A 17,466-nucleotide genomic window follows, 5' to 3' on the forward strand; every position below is an offset into this window, starting at 1 on the left:
GAATGCTAGCGCTTCACCAAATTTTCCCTCAACTGCATCAGGGAGACTGGATGTGCTCCATCGACCTGCAGGATGCGTATTTCCACATCCCAATAGCTCCAAAGCATCGAAAATTCCTGCGCTTTCGAGTAGCGTTACAGCATTACCAGTTCAGGGTTCTACCCTTTGGCCTGAAATCTGCTCCAAGAGTTTTCTCGAAATGTATGGCAGTGGTGGCGGCGCATCTACGAAGACAAAGGATATACATATATCCATACCTAGACGACTGGCTACTAAAGGCTTCTTCTCCGGAGCAGGCGAGAAGCCATCGGGACATTGTACTAGGAGTTTGCGAAGCTCTAGGTCTTCAGGTCAATTACCAGAAGTCAACCTTGACTCCAACGCAGAGTCTTCACTACCTAGGAGCTATCATAAACACAGAACTACAAAAAGTGTATCCTTCGGAGGAACGACTGTCCTCAATAAACATGAAGTGCCAGGACCTGTTGAGAGCCAGCGCACCTACGGCACGTCAGGTGACATCACTACTGGGCTCCATGGCATCGTGCATCTTTATTGTCCCAAATGCCAGACTCCACATGAGACCCCTCCAAGAGGCATTGGAGGCCAATTGGAGCCAAAGAACAGGTCGCTGGGAAGACACAATGCGGCTACCGGAGGTAGCACTGCAGTCATTGAGATGGTGGATGCACAGACCTCACCTGTCAGTAGGCGCTCCGTTTCACCAGGTACTTCCATCCGACACTCTGGTAACGGATGCGTCTCTTCAGGGATGGGGGGCTCATCTGGGTCCTTTTCAAGCGCAGGGTCTGTGGTCAGACAAGGAGAAGCAGTACCACATCAATCTGCTAGAACTCAGAGCGGTCCATCTGGCTCTCAAGTCTTTCACACCGCTAATTCAGGGGAAACCTCTATTGATACAGACGGACAATACAACCACGATGTATTACTTGAACAAACAAGGGGGAACGAGATCCCTACCCCTTTCACGAGAGTCCCAAGCGATATGGCATTGGCTCCTGGCCAGAGGAATGTCAATCACAGCAGTTCACCTGCCAGGTCAGCAGAACGTAGAAGCAGACTTTCTAAGCAGACACCTGGAGGACGTTCACGATTGGGTCCTGCACGACGAAGTCGCACAATACATCTTCGCGCAATGGGGTCGGCCTCAACTGGACCTCTTCGCAGACGATGTAAACAGGAAATGCCCAGACTTCGCATCCAGGTTCTACCGTCCAGGATCTCGAGGGAATGCCCTGTTGATCGACTGGTCAGGGACATTTCTTTACGCTTTTCCTCCGATTCCCCTCATTCCGGCAGTGATCAGCAAACTTTACGGATCCAGGACCAGAATGATTCTTATAGCGCCACAATGGCCTCGACAATTCTGGTACACGGATCTCCTCAACCTGTCGGAAAAACCTCACAGGAGGCTGCCGTGCAGACCGGATCTTCTGAGCAGAATGGAGGGCAGGATTCTGCATCCCAACCTACCCTCTCTGAGCTTAACAGCATGGCTCCTGAATTCCTGCAGTATGGGCACCTAGGACTCTCGCAGGAGTGCATGAACATCTTGAAAGAGTCCAAACGGCCTTCCACGCGGCGTTCCTACGCTTTTAAGTGGAAGAGATTCTACATATGGTGCTGTCAGCAAGGCCATAATCCCATACGGGCGCAGGAGGACGTCATACTGTCCTATTTGCTTCACCTAGCGAAATCCGGTCTGCAGGTATCATCTATTAAGGTACATTTGTCTGCTATTACTGCCTATCGCAAGTCACCTTCTCAGGAATCCTTCTTTACGAAACCTGTAGTCAAGGATTTCTTAGAAGGTTTGAAGAAAGTTTTTCCGCCAATTCGGAGGCCTTCTCCTCCGTGGGAACTGAACATAGTCCTAGCAAAACTTATGGGCCCTCCTTTCGAGCCTATCCATAAGGCCTCCTTACAACACCTTACGTGGAAAACGGCTTTTCTGGTGGCCATTACTTCAGCGAGGAGGGTCAGTGAGATCCAGGCCTTGTCTGCAAAAGAACCGTACACGGTTTTTCATGACAATAGAGTAGTTCTACGAACTCACCCATCTTTCCTTCCGAAGGTGGTGTCAGAATTCCATATTAATCAGACCATAACTTTACCGACGTTCTTTCCCAATCCGGAAACTCCGGCTGAGAAAGCATTGCACTCATTAGACTTGAAAAGAGTGCTGAAATTTTATCTGGACAAGACAAAATCGATTAGACACTCTAACCGCTTGTTTGTGAACTATGGTCATTTAAGGACAGGAGAAGCAGCATCTAAGCGAACAATATCAAGATGGATAGTCTCTTGTATTGTTAATACTTACCAGCTAGCTAATAGACAATTGCTAGCGCGGCCTAGAGCGCATTCCACAAGGGGAAAAGCGGCTACTGCTGCTCTCCTTAACAATGTTCCTATATCTGAGATTTGTAAGGCTGCTACATGGAAGTCTGTCCATACTTTTACAAGACATTATTGTTTAGACTCAGATGCAAGAGCGGATGCCCAAGTGGGGCAGGCCTCTCTAAGGAATTTATTTGCGTAAGACATGTCTATTCCTGCACTTCTATCGGACAGTCCGCTGGGTTTAGGGATGGGCTTGCTAATCTATTCAATGTTTATGACTATTGATGAGGATCCCCTGGAAGAGAAGGATAAGTTACTTACCTGTAAATCCTAGTTCTCTTCCAGGGGTATCCTCATCAAAGTCATAAACAACCCACCCTCCTCCCCGGACACACGTCTACTGGAAGTGCAGGACAGACAGTATTTTGATTCAATTATACAAATTGTCACCGTAAAAAGAACTGACCTAACTGTGAACCAACTTTCACCTTTCCTTCACCCCTGAGGCATGGTGGGATACTGGAGGTGCTCAGGGTCTTAAAGGCACAGTGCCAAAGTTTTTATGGTTCTCCTGTGTTAACCTACATGCAGCCTATTGGCTAAGAATGCTTCATTGTTTTTCAATGCAGTTTTCTCTATTTTTTCACTAGAGTTTGCTACTGCTTACTTCCCCAAGCCTAGTTTTAGGAGCTTGGGTACATATTTATGCTCTATTGTAGTATTTAAAAAAAAAAAAAAAAAAAAAAAAAAACTTCATAGAAATAAAGCATTTTAGCCTGTTTTTAACATGATAGCCTGCATGACTGTTTGTTACACATGTATAATGTGTATATATTTTATATATGCTCCGGGGTCCCCGCACAAGGGCGGGAATATTCAATGTTTATGACTTTGATGAGGATACCCCTGGAAGAGAACTAGGATTTACAGGTAAGTAACTTATCCTTCACTTCTTCCTTCGCTGGGGATCCATCGCGTCTCTCCTGCTCCGCCCTCCTCGATCGCGGCGTCTTCCTTTTTCTCTTCGGCAACCCGGAAGTCCGGGGCCGATCTTCGTCTCTGCCCCCACGCGTCTCCTTGACGACGTGGACGGCAGCCGGAGGCGTCTGGTGATCGCCACTGTTGTAGAATGGTAGGCGAGGCGTGCGACGCCCGCCTACAGTCTGTCATTCCAAGATTTATGTATTTATATTAAGTTTGTACAAGGTGATTTTCTACATGTACAATGAGTCTTTTTCGGGTCACCCAAAGATTAGATTCACAGGATGAAAACGGAGACTGACTCTAAAGATGGTAAGTTTGCAGAAAATAAAGTGGTACACTAGATTTCACTATAGGTCTTTATACCTAGTCTGTTCAACAGTTCGAGTGCCAGCAGTCTTCACAACAGTATAAAGTCCAAACACTTCACTACCATCTAAGGAGAAAGTGTAGAATAGAGGAGGCCAGTAACCATCAGTATGAAAATAAACGTCCAATATGTATTTAAGAGGGACTATTAAGTAGCTGCAATATACCTGTGATCACTACTTCCCTTGTGTTCCTATTTCAATGGTGATAATTCTCTGGAAAACCAAACCAGTGGTATATTACTAATAAACAGGTTTATTACTAATGTTTCTATAGTTTATACCACACAGTTCCAACAGCACTGTATGTATTTCGATTACTCACTGCTGCAAGCTTAATGTGATTCCTTCGATATTTTTACACACTCGGAAAGTCGCTATTTCAGAAAACAATGCTTGAACACTGGAAAGTTGTCTACCTAAAAATGAAAAGATGCCAATTGCAGATCCCACTCTCCTGACATGAAAGCCAATGCACAGTTTGGCCACGCATGTTAAGCCTGTTGTGGTCCTGTCCCAACATTTGTCTTACAAATCAGTGTCTAGGTAGATGAATATTGAAAAGACATTGCTTGCAGGATGACCAGCTATCTATTCTAGAATATTTTCTGTTAGTTGAATAAGCCTTCCTTTGATTTATAACTGAAGCATTTAAGTGAGCGTGCAAACATACTCTAGCGTACTACTAGTTGATCTCTGGGTAGCAAATACTACACGTTTGCTTGTCTGTACTGATCACCCAATAGTGTATTTAAACTGTAAAATGAAATTAGATTATTAGTGAACTTGTCAAAATGAAAATGTCACTTACCCAGTGTACATCTGTTCGTGGCATTAGTCGCTGCAGATTCACATGTTTGGCACAGTCCGCTGCCTGGTGTTGGGCTCGGAGTATTACAAGTTGTTTTTCTTCGAAGAAGTCTTTTTGGTCACGGGACCGAAGGACTCCTCCCTCTTTGGCTCCATTGCGCATGGGCGTCGACTCCATCTTAGATTGTTTTCCCCGCAGAGGGTGAGGATGGAGTTGTTTGGTATAAATAGTGCCCATGCAATGGAGTGAATATGTATGTATGATAAGAGTTTCTAATAATTATTTACAAATGTTCAGATGTTTAAGGTTCATGATCTACTTCTAAACGGCTACAGGCTTCCCGGGGAGGTGGGAGGGTACATGTGAATCTGCAGCGACTAATGCCACGAACAGATGTACACTGGGTAAGTGACATTTTCAGTTCGATGGCATATGTTGCTGCAGATACACATGTTTGGCATAGACTATAAAGCAGTTACCTACCCTAAAAGCGGTGGTTTAGCCTGTAGGAGTTGAAGTAGTTTGGAATAATGTTCTTAGTACAGCTTGGCCCACTGTAGCTTGTTGTGCATTTAGTACGTCTACACAGTAGTGTTTAGTAAACGTATGAGGCGTAGACCAGGTTGCAGCCTTACATATTTCGCTCATAGGAATGTTTCCTAGAAAGGCCATTGTAGCACCTTTCTTTCTGGTTGAGTGTGCCTTTGGTGTAATAGGCAATTCTCTTTTGGCTTTAAGATAGCATGTTTGAATGCATCTGACTATCCATCTAGCAATGCCTTGTTTAGAGATTGGATTTCCTATGTGTGGTTTTTGAAAAGCTATGAACAGTTGTTTTGTTTTCCTGATTAGCTTTGTTCTGTCAATGTAATACATTAGTGCTCTTTTGATGTCTAATGTATGTAGTGCCCTTTCAGCCACAGAATTTGGTTGTGGGAAGAACACTGGCAATTCTACCGTTTGATTTAAATGGAATGGTGAGATTACTTTTGGCAGAAATTTTGGATTTGTTCTTAGAACTATTTTATTGTTGTGTATTTGAATAAATGGTTCTTGTATGGTAAATGCCTGTATTTCACTTACTCTTCTGAGGGATGTGATTGCAATGAGAAATGCGACCTTCCAGGTTAGATATTGCATTTCACAGGAATGCATGGGTTCGAAAGGGGGACCCATGAGTCTTGTTAAGACGATGTTAAGGTTCCATGAAGGAACTGGTGGTGTTCTTGGTGGTATAATTCTTTTTAGCCCTTCCATGAATGCTTTAATAACTGGTATTCTAAATAGAGACGATGAATGAGTAGTTTGTAGGTAAGCAGATATAGCTGCGAGGTGTATTTTTATAGATGAAAAAGCGAGATTTGCTTTTTGCAAATGTAGTAAGTATCCTACTATGTCTTTAGTAGAGGCATGTACTGGTTGTATTTGATTGGCATGGCAGTAGTAAACAAATCTTTTCCACTTAGATGCATAGCAGTGTCTAGTGGAAGGTTTTCTAGCTTGTTTTATGACCTCCATGCATTCTTGTGTGAGGTCCAAGTGTCCGAATTCTAGGATTTCAGGAGCCAAATTGCCAGATTCAATGATGCTGGGTTTGGATGTCTGATCTGTTGTTTGTGTTGTGTTAACAGATCTGGCCTGTTGGGTAGTTTGACATGCGGTACTAGTGAAAGGTCTAGTAGAGTTGTATACCAAGGTTGTCTTGCCCATGTGGGTGCTATCAGTATGAGTTTGAGTTGGTTTTGACTCAACTTGTTTACTAGATATGGAAGGAGAGGGAGAGGGGGAAAAGCGTACGCAAATATCCCTGACCAATTCATCCATAGAGCATTGCCTTGTGATTCGCGGTGTGGGTACCTGGATGCGAAGTTTTGGCATTTTGAGTTTTCTCTTGTTGCGAACAAATCTATCTGGGGTGTTCCCCAAATTTGAAAGTACTTGTTCAGAACTTGGGGGTGAATTTCCCATTCGTGGACTTGTTGGTGGTCTCGCGAAAGGTTGTCTGCTAGTTGGTTTTGTATTCCTGGAATAAATTGTGCTATTAGGCGAATGTTGTTGTGAATCGCCCACTGCCAAATTTTTTGTGTTAGGAGGCACAATTGTGTTGAGTGTGTTCCTCCTTGTTTGTTTAGATAATACATTGTTGTCATGTTGTCTGTTTTGACAAGAATGTATTTGTGTGTTATTATGGGTTGGAAGGCTTTTAACGCTAGAAATACTGCCAACAGTTCTAGGTAATTGATATGAAGTTTTGTTTCGTGTATATCCCATTGTCCTTGAATGCTGTGGTGATTGAGGTGTGCTCCCCACCCTGTCATGGAAGCATCTGTTGTTATAACGTATTGAGGCACTGGGTCCTGAAACGTCCGCCCTTTGTTTAAATTTTTGCTGTTCCACCATAGAAGCGAGAGGTATGTTTGGCGGTCTACCAACACCAGATTTTGAAGTTGACCCTGTGCCTGTGACCATTGTGATGCTAGACACTGTTGTAAGGGTCGCATGTGTAGTCTTGCGTTTGGGACAATGGCTATGCATGATGACATCATGCCTAGAAGTTTTAGCGCAAATTTTGCTTGTATCTTTTGGTTTGGAAACATAGCACTTATTAGCTTGTGGAATGCCTGCACTCTTTGTGGACTTGGAGTGGCAATTCCTTTTGATGTGTTGATGGTTGCTCCTAGATATTGTTGTGTTTGACACGGTTCTAGGTGTGATTTTGTGTAGTTGATGGAAAACCCCAGTTTGTGAAGGGTTTGTATGACAAAGGTGGTGTCGTTTGCGCATTTTTTTACTGTGTTGGTTTTGATTAGCCAGTCGTCTAGGTAAGGGAACACATGTATCTGTTGTCTCCTGATGTGTGCTGCTACTACTGCTAGACATTTTGTGAACACTCTTGGTGCAGTTGTTATTCCGAATGGCAACACCTTGAATTGGTAATGTATTCCTTTGAATACGAACCGTAGGTACTTTCTGTGAGAAGGGTGTATTGGTATATGAAAGTACGCATCCTTTAGGTCTAATGTGGTCACGTAATCTTGCTGTTTGAGCAGTGGAATGATGTCTTGTAGTGTGACCATGTGAAAATGGTCCGATATGATGTAGGTATTTAGTGTCCTGAGATCTAATATTGGTCTCAATGTTTCGTCTCTTTTTGGGATTAGAAAGTACAGGGAGTAAACTCCTGTGTTTTTTTGTTGTACTGGTACTAATTCTATTGCATCCTTTTGCAGTAGTGCTTGAACTTCTAGTCCTAAAAGTTCTAAATGATGTTGTGACATTTTGCGTGTTTTGGGGGGGATGTTTGGTGGGAAGTTGTGGAATTCTATGCAATAGCCATGTTGGATTATTGCTAATACCCAATTGTCTGTTGTAATCTGTTGCCAAGATTGGTAGAATTGGCTTAGTCTTCCCCCCACTGGTGTTGAGTGAAGGGGTTGCGTGACTTGAAAGTCACTGTTTAGGTGGAGGTGTTTTTGGAGTCTGGAATCTTCCCCTACTCCTTGGGAATTGACCCCCCCGATATCCCCTGAAACCACCCCTTTGGAAGGAACCCTGATATGGTGTGGTTCTTGATTGTTGGCTGGTGGTGTCTGTGGGTTGGCCACGAAACCCCCCTCTAAATGGAGTTTTTCTGAAAGAGCCTCTGCTCTGCGGGGAGTAGAGTGCGCCCATGGCTTTGGCCGTGTCTGTGTCCTTTTTAAGTTTTTCAATGGCTGTATCCACTTCCGAGCCAAACAGTTGTTTCTCGTTGAAGGGCATATTAAGGACAGCCTGCTGGATTTCAGGTTTGAAGCCTGAAGTGCGTAGCCAAGCGTGTCTCCTTATGGTGACAGCAGTGTTGACTGTTCTTGCTGCAGTATCGGCTGCGTCTAGTGAAGAGCGGATTTGATTGTTTGAGATCGTTTGTCCCTCTTCCACTATTTGCTGCGCCCTTTTTTGGTATTCCTGGGGAAGATGGTCTACGAGAAGTTGCATCTCGTCCCAGTGTGCGCGGTCATATCTGGCCAGCAGCGCTTGTGAATTTGCGATGCGCCACTGGTTGGCTGCCTGTGACGCCACTCTTTTCCCTGCCGCGTCAAATTTTCGGCTTTCTTTGTCCGGAGGTGGGGCGTCGCCAGATGTATGTGAATTTGCTCTTTTGCGAGCTGCCCCTACTACCACAGAGTCGGGTGGTAACTGCGAAGTAATAAACACTGGGTCTGTGGGTGGTGGTTTGTATTTCTTATCCACCCTTGGGGTGATGGCTCTTGATTTTACGGGCTCCTCAAAAATTTGTTTCGCGTGCCGTAACATCCCTGGTAGCATTGGGAGACATTGATATTGGCTATGTGTAGCCGAGAGGGTGTTAAATAAGAAATCATCCTCTATAGGATCGGAATGCAGTTGGACATTGTGGAAGTCTGCAGCCCTAGCCACCAGTTGCGAGTATGAGGTACTGTCCTCTGGCGGTGACGGCTTTGTGGGGTATGACTCGGGATCATTGTCCGGCACTGGGGTGTCATACAGGTCCCAGGCGTCTTGATCCTGATCGTCATGACTTATGGTAGTTTGCGCTGGTGAGTGCATTTGTGGCGGTGTTTGTGCCGGCGATGCCTGTGGAGGAGAGGGCGGAGGCGTGACTTTTTTAACCACTTTGGCTTGTGGTTGTGTGTCATCCTTTGGAAGTCCGATCCTTCTTTTCCTCATGATTGGGGGAAGGGTTGATATCTTCCCTGTATCTTGCTGGATGCACAGTCTCTTTTGTGTGTAGTCCGATTCTACACTTTGGAGCTCTTGTCCAAATTTGTGCATTTGGCCACTTAGTCCTTGTTCCTCTGAGTAGGATGAAGGTGTGGTATTTTTCGGCGCCGAGAGAGAATCTTTTTTCGGTTTCGGCACCGACAGAATTTTTGTTCCTTTCGGCATGGATTCTCGGTGCCGATGTTTTTCGGTGCTGGTATCTTGTTTTTGTCTCTCGGAGCCGCTTTCTCGGCTCCGAGGTTGCTCCATGGCGGTCCCTCGACCGGAGTCGGGTGTCTTCGCTATGGGCGTGCCCTTTTTCGGCCCCTTCGACGGGTCGCCTGATTTATGGGTCGAGCCATGGCCTGTTGGCAGTGGCGTCCCCTGGGCTTTCGGTTTGTCGATGGATTTACTTTTCGACGTCTTACTCACAGTTTGTTGCTGTTGTTCGACGTCGGAGTCTCCGGATTCTGATTCCGGAACCGAGAATGTTTCCTCTTCGTCGTCGAAACGTTGTTTTGTCGACGTGGACGCCATTTGGTGACGCCTGGCTCTTCGGTCCCGGAGTGTTTTTCTGGACCGGAAGGCTCGACAGGCTTCACAGGTATCCTCCTTGTGCTCGGGGGACAAGCACAAGTTACAGACCAAGTGCTGATCTGTATAAGGATACTTACTGTGACATTTTGGGCAGAAACGAAACGGGGTCCGTTCCATCGGCTTCGATGTCGCACGCGGTCGGGCCGACCAGGCCCCGATGGGGGATCGAAACTGCCCCAAAGTCTTCCGATGATCGGTGTCGATGTACCTAACTATCCCGATACCGAACGGAACAATACCGACGCTTTCTTCCGAGATTCTGACTAACTTTCCGAACCGAAACACGGAGCGAAAAGGAATACGTCCGAACCCGACAGCGGAAAAAAACAATCTAAGATGGAGTCGACGCCCATGCGCAATGGAGCCAAAGAGGGAGGAGTCCTTCGGTCCCGTGACCAAAAAGACTTCTTCGAAGAAAAACAACTTGTAATACTCCGAGCCCAACACCAGGCAGCGGACTGTGCCAAACATGTGTATCTGCAGCAACATATGCCATCGAACATATATTTTCAGTTAAAAAAAGTATGCTATTGCAACGCAGGATTTATCCCGGATATTTCAAGCTTGATGAATTTGTAAACTGATTGAACAAGGATAATGAGGTCCCATATAAACTGTTCTAAAGAATATTTGTAAAGCCTTGAGAAAGCCCCAGGTACACAATACACTAGGGGGAGAAACACGTGTCAGTGTTTGCTCCTCTCTGGCGTTTGTTCACCTCCCCTGTACCTCACATGAATCTTCATTCTTATCATATTCAAAATAAACCTCCACTGGATGTAATGAACTGTGAAAAGCAAGATATGATCTAACTAATTTTTATATGGGTTTACCTACATCCTGATTTCACTTCATAACCTGAGGTCACCTTAAAAGGGGTCCAAACCTCCTTGGTAACCCATATTACTTACATTTGGGCATTAAGTAAGAGAGTGCTGGGCCCTTTCTGGATTATACATGTTCATTTATAGATGTGTTATATTTCCACACATGAGCTTTAAAAGTATAACGTGCCACAGAGAGAGTATGGCAAAAGTAACACAGCTCTTGCTTCTATTTTCCTACAAGACAAAGGGATGGTCTGAAGAGACTGCATCACACCCACCTTTTTCTCTTCTTTTTACTGAGTTTTAAACCTGTACCACCCCATTCTCCCCACCCTGGGAGTGTGAGATCAATGTCCTTTGGTTTGCTTGCATTCTGAACATTACGTTTCTCCTTCAGGAAGTCCTCAATGACATTATCGCCAGCAAAGGCTTCCTGGATAATCATCTTCTGATCTTCCTCCCTTTCATCCTGCAAAATTTGTAACAATAATATTTGCGGTGAGAAAGTAAAAAGGTGGTAATTGGTTGATATTCACAGGCAAAGACAAACTGTAAAGTATAAAACTTCCTGAACTGTAGCACAAACCTGGGCCAGAAGGCAGAGGTGCATTTTTCAAAAATAACTGTCGACAAAGGGTCACATCAACCACTGATTCAGGCACCACTGCCTTAAAAATTCGAAAGTGCCCCACCTATCCTAAAAGCCCTCCCACAAAAACTTAAGAATGGTTTTTAACAGATAATTAATCAGCGTAGTTATACCCAGAAAACGTTACACCCTCAGCCCCAAAATAATTCTGTGAACAGCAAATCTTCAGCACAGGATACATCATAGTTCAAATCATAGAATATACATAATGTGCTATGTACAATGAAACAGTGGCATTACACAATACATCAGTAAACTAGGACCCACTTCATAATCCTGCAACAAAAAACAAAATACCATAATAATGCTCTTAAGAACCACTGAAAGGGTGCTAAAGTGTTTGCAAACATTAGTTGATCCCAATCACCAGCTGACTGCTATCAATATTGTTAAAAACAAAGGATCCTCAAAAGTTCCTTGCAAAAAAAAAAATGAAACTTTATTACAAGTCACTAATCTTTATTACTCAAGGCCACAAGGTTCGTGTATTCTTTGAGCAGAACAAAAACAAAGAAAAACGTGTCAATCGATTGATACTGTAACCTGCAAGGTAACAAGCAAGCAAATGAAGGGTAGCATTTCTCAACGTTTAAGGGATGAATTTAGTGGCACAAGACAGGCAAGCCTAACCCATGGATCTAGTTAGTGATGTTGGTCAGTCAAAATGCAGATTTTGAAAAACCTAGCAGCCACAGGCTATACAGGGAGGCAGGCCAATCTCCATGATAGTGGAGTCAGAACACTGTCTGTCCCACTGAAAGTAAGGGGGGCATAAATGGCCAATCTCCATGAAAGTGGAGTCAGAACACTGTCTGTCCCACTGAAAGTAAGGGGGGCATAAATGGCTCCTCTTAGGTCACAGGTCATAAATGCCTATGCACCTAGCAAGCAAACCAACAGAAGGGTGGACCACTCAACAGTAAGGTGAAATGAAGAAAACAGAAAATAAAAGGTAGTGCAGAGAGTTCTTAATAGGCACCGTCCTCAACAGTAAACCTGCACTTGTATAAGTAGTTTCTTAAACATCATTTATCTCATCTCTGAGGATGTACAGAAATGATTCCCTGCACTAGTGTAATGCGATGTGTATTGGACCACTGACTCCATCTTGACCATTGACTCCATTTTGTGCTTAGCTTCAGGTGCCGTCACAATGGTGGCACAGGGTTTTTCCACACAGAGCTTGTTTTCCACACTGACCATCTTTTTGCTCTTCTCACCAGAGAAGGGTCATACGGTGCTAGAACATATTATGGGGGATGCAATAAGAGTATACCAGCCTGAGAATGTTTTGATCAGGAAAAAGTACAGCTCTGTGTCAGGAATGCGCTTTGGGCCTGGCCAGTTCTTTTGCGTGTTTTTGACACAGACCAAGCACAACCAGTGTTTGAATTTCATAACAGAAGAGAGGAGGGTTACTAGAATTTTCCTCTCTAGTTAGCTTAAGGTATAAAAGACGACGAAACCTGGAGCAGAGGAAGGAATCAGCTAGTTGGGGGTTTCTGCACAAGCAAGGCCCTCAGGCTTGATTTTGGCCAATCGGGCAGGATATTCAGATCTAAAATCTGGAATCAACCACAGAAGCAGAGCCCAGGATGTTCAGGTACAAAAGATGCTCATCACGCTGGAGGGAGGTGCCAGTTTACATGTCAAAGTTCAGACAACTGGGAAGAAGCCCACAACACAGAGTCACTGCATTCACAAAAATCCAAAATCCAGCAAATCAAGCTGAAGCAAAGCTTCTTTCCTCAGAGAGGTGTCTAAGTAAGCCTCATCCTTAGAATGCAATGAACGATCCCATACCTACATGCCGAAGTCCAGTTATACCTTCCAGGAGGTTGGAATTTCACTGTACTACCTTTAGAGAATTTTCATTACAAAGACCAGCACAGACAAAAAGCAGGAGGTGGCTGTTACGTCTCCACTGGGAACATACCCAAGACATCTTGACAGTTGTTCATCGCTCTGACAGGGAATATTAGTGCACTATACCAACTGAACCTGGCGATGATGTACCCTATCAAAAAATGAGAAGGAGATCCATAGATGCATACCTCCTTTTATTTTATTTTATTTTAATAGGAGAATGGATTAATTGTGCGTTCTTCCCCTCTGGCTGGGGCACCTCTATTTTCTGTTCAGAAGAAAGATCACAAACACCGACCTTTTATTCACCAGCCAGAGTTGCATCAAGTTACGATCAAGGATTGTTACCCCGTGTCTCTTATTAAATGTACTTGTCCAATGGACACAATTATTTAACTGGCAACTTCATCTCCTGTGAATAAAAAAGGGTGAAGAGTAGAAAACAAATTCCATTTAGGATATTTTTAATATTGTGTAATGCCATTAGGATTGTGCAATGCACAAGGAATGTTTCATAGTTTCAATATTTTCTGATGTTTTGAATTAGTTTGCACTGGTTTATCAAGACAACATTTCATTTTTTTCTTAAGAACCTTACTGAGCATCCAGAATATGTGAACTTAGTGTTAGCTAGACGCTCATGAAATACATTTGATGTGCTAGCCTGCATTTGAATCTGAAAAGGAGGAGATTGAGTTTCTTGGATTTAGATCAAATGCTACCGTCCTCTCCACGGATTCAAAGAAATATCAGACACCATTGAATGGCGTTCTCCCAGAGATGTTAAGGAAGCTCAAAGGTAATTCTTGGACTTTTTGAAATAATTATGAAAAGCCCAATTCACTGGTGATGTTGGACTTTTCGAATTATTCTGGAAGAACTACTTTTTAGAAAGCTACCCATTCCCCAACTAAAGCCTCTAGACACCCAACTGCATGAGCTCCAATAGTCACCTGGCAGCTGAATAGCCCCCTCTATTTGGTGTGATGGTGCTCCAGGAGCAGGAACAAAAGGCCTTGGGTGAGGGGAGGTGTTGTATCCTAGTTACGGGATAGCATGTGTGATATGCCTATGAACGTGATTAACTTCAAAGAGGGCTTCACTGTCTTAAGAAAATGTTAGCTGACACTATGCCCGCAGAAGTGGATTGGAGTTAACAGAGAAAGGGATGTTTCTTTTGTATGGCCAAAGGAGCTGTCCACAGGTGAAGAAAGATTCTGCCATCTTGGGTTTTGGTAGAGAGGGGAACTGTAAAGTAGGACACACAGGAAAGGATGCAACAGTGGTTAATGTTGCCCAGATACACTTTTACCCCATTGGTTAGGGAGTGGCCAGGAGTTTTCCCACCCACTGACAGCTGCTAGGCATAAGTGTGGCATCCCCAATACCATCCTGAGAACATTTCCTGTTCCTGTGGAAGAACACAGAAAAAAAGGTTCTCTGTACCTGCATTTAAATGTGTTGGCCTTTTGTTGTGGTTTAATGGCACATGCGTGTTTAGTTCATATTTCGAAGTTGTCACAACTGCATAGATTATTTATTTCAGATGAGTTCGATTTTTGTCACTTTTTCTGAATGGCAATCAGTGATTCCGTTTAACTTTCGTTATTGGCTGGGAACTGATAAAACTTGTCTCAGATGGCACCCGCAAGGGAGGTTTTAGAAATCGGTTAATGTGCTGAAGATGGCGCCCGCGAGGAGGGTGCCTAGTCCTTTGTTAGTTTTAATCCCACTAATCAGCTAGCTTTAAATGCGGGACTACTCTCAGTGCTGGCGCGCTGGTATGCCGACCGGAGGAGGTTTTACTACTCCCATGACACGTTATTTCGTGTCCTCCTGATATCGTCAGGTGAGTCAGTGTTTTAACAATAGCGGTTTGTTGTTAACTGCGGTTGTGTGATTATTAGTTTTTTTTTAAGGTTCTCCCTCAACTTTGTTTTCAGTTAAGGGGGTGTGCGCACACACACACACACACACACACACACACACACACACACACACACACACACACACACACACACACACACACACACACACACACACACACACACACACACACACACACACACACACACACACACACACACACACCTACACGTTGGGTAGGAGTCCGTGTTGACATCTTTCATTTTAATTGTTTTTCCCCTGAGTCGCCATTCCTTGGATTAGATCTTTTAACTTGCTACTTTGCATACCTTCTTTGTTTTTTCTCGCAGATAATTAATAGTTGGGTTTTCATGAGCTACTATAGCTTTTTTGATTCATCTTTTTCTGTACTAAATATCGTGTTGAGGTATGATCCTTTTTTCTAGATGTGTTTCTTTTTAATGCACGATTTCTTGTTCCATAATGTTTGGGGAACTCTTGTTCACGTCTTTTGGGTCTGGATTGTAGGGGTAGGGATGACTGCTCCTATTTGGTTTATTTTCACGCTGGTGTCATGACTTTCATGAACTTTCTGTTTGAGCAGAAGAAATGGAATGTTTTCTTATCTCACACATTACGTCACATATTTAATTGGTATTCTCATATGTGGCTTCAAAACTGTTATTCACGAGTTGTCACATGCAGTAACTCTGGGGTTTTTTTTTGTAGCGTTTTTTCACAAGGTCACATGGATATTGCTGTAAAATGTATTTCTTGATACATGACTCAGAGTTCATATGTGTATATTTAGTTACAATTGTATCTTTTACAGCCCTGAGGAAGTCACAGGGATCATTCTCTCCTAAGACGAAACACGTGTTGGCTGTTTTCTGTTTTAAAAGTATATGAATATTCCATCTCAAGAATAAATTGGAGTCATGCTAACCTTCCACGGTCTACTTTGTACCTGATTGCTTGGAAGAGGACTTGATAATACACGTACATGGACTACTGACCCTTTATTATTTTTTCACGAGTGCCTTGACATCTGTTGGTTATGTAGTGTTTTTCTTAGGGAAACATTGGAGGAGGGGGGAGGATCCTCCTGCCAGGAGCACCATGCTTTTGATTATTTGGAGTATGTACTAACTTGGTGATTCACTGTGAGCGCCTTGTCCTATAACCTTCTTCCCATTGTTGTTTCTTTCTTTTGTTTCAACTTGGAGCTTTTCAACAAAAGAAAATCCGATTCAATGGGACTTTGCAGAGAATATATCTGGCAACATGGAATCCTATTCGCCTACAGCCTTGCCCTGATGGATGAATCGGAGTCGCCCAAAAAATGACTAAGTCTGAAGGAAGAAATGTTCACTGGGTGAAGACACCAAATGTATTTTGCCGGCAAGAGACCTTACTTCGGTGCAAAACAAAAATATTTCTCCCACTTGGAGATTTCCCGCCAAAAGTTAACAGTTTTAATGGGAACTCATCCAGTTGCTTTCCCACACCTTGAAGCCCTCTTTGTACGCACTTTGCTTCCTTGCCTATGACCTGGACTATGTCAAAATCTTGACTAAATCCAAAGATAAAACTTTTTACCAGGCTGAACCTGGTTTCTATATATGACCCATACTCCATCGCAGTAGGCAGTAATTTTCGCCAAGTTATTGTTTAAGCGCAACTGTATAACCATGGTTGGCACTTAAAGTTTACATACAAAAATAACACCAAAATGCTTTAACATTTTGTAACTCCAGTTTCCCTCATTGATGTTTTGGTGTAATTTTATTTACTAAAATAGTCTCTAATTTTCTAAAATGGTTTGGGATTTTTCTTGTGTCGTGTTTTGACTTTATTACTGGTTTAGTGCTGCATAACTGCCTCGAAGTGAAGACTGTCGGTAGTATAGCTACCAAGGGATTAACCTATGAATTATTTAGTGATCTTAATGGTTCATCCTAACAAGGGTTGTGGTTATTACTTGAGGTGGGTACTCAACCCCTCAACTAATACCCTAATTCCTCACCACCCCCTTTCGCCTCAATACTCTGGATCTGCCAGACAGAAGCTTCTCTGTGTGTACCTAGCAAACCTCCAAATGTACATATGCCAGTAAACAAGGCTTGTGCACAAGAGACCAAGGAAAGGGAACAATGGATTGCCCCCCCCCCCCCAATCTAGGGACACACCCATGGTGTTAGGAACACCAGACCTTCAGTTTGAAAAGCAATAGAAATCAGGGTCTCCACAAACTGCCAAAAAGCAAAAGAACCTTGGGACAATTGTCAAAAGTAGCAGAGGTGGCACACCTGCATGCAGGGGTGGGTCTAGGCTTTCATCCCTGCACCAAGTGGCAATGTCACAGCGCTACTTAAAACAGGAAGCAGATTCAGACAACTTGAATAACTTGCCCAGTAT

The 17,466-nt window shown here is 43.7% G+C and overlaps 1 protein-coding gene across 1 annotated transcript in view; it reads right to left on the reverse strand.

Annotated features, from left to right (window-relative positions):
• The window catches only part of UTP14A (UTP14A small subunit processome component), a 385,668-nt gene that overhangs the window by 82,595 nt on the left and 285,607 nt on the right, over nt 1-17,466 (reverse strand). Inside the window, exon 13 of the mRNA XM_069212909.1 lies at nt 10,946-11,136. Within this exon, the coding sequence (XP_069069010.1) occupies nt 10,946-11,136 (191 nt within the window). The remainder of the gene's footprint in view (nt 1-10,945; nt 11,137-17,466) is intronic.

The sequence above is a fragment of the Pleurodeles waltl genome, chromosome 2_1, assembly GCF_031143425.1.
Source record: "Pleurodeles waltl isolate 20211129_DDA chromosome 2_1, aPleWal1.hap1.20221129, whole genome shotgun sequence".
Taxonomy (NCBI): Eukaryota; Metazoa; Chordata; class Amphibia; order Caudata; family Salamandridae; genus Pleurodeles; species Pleurodeles waltl.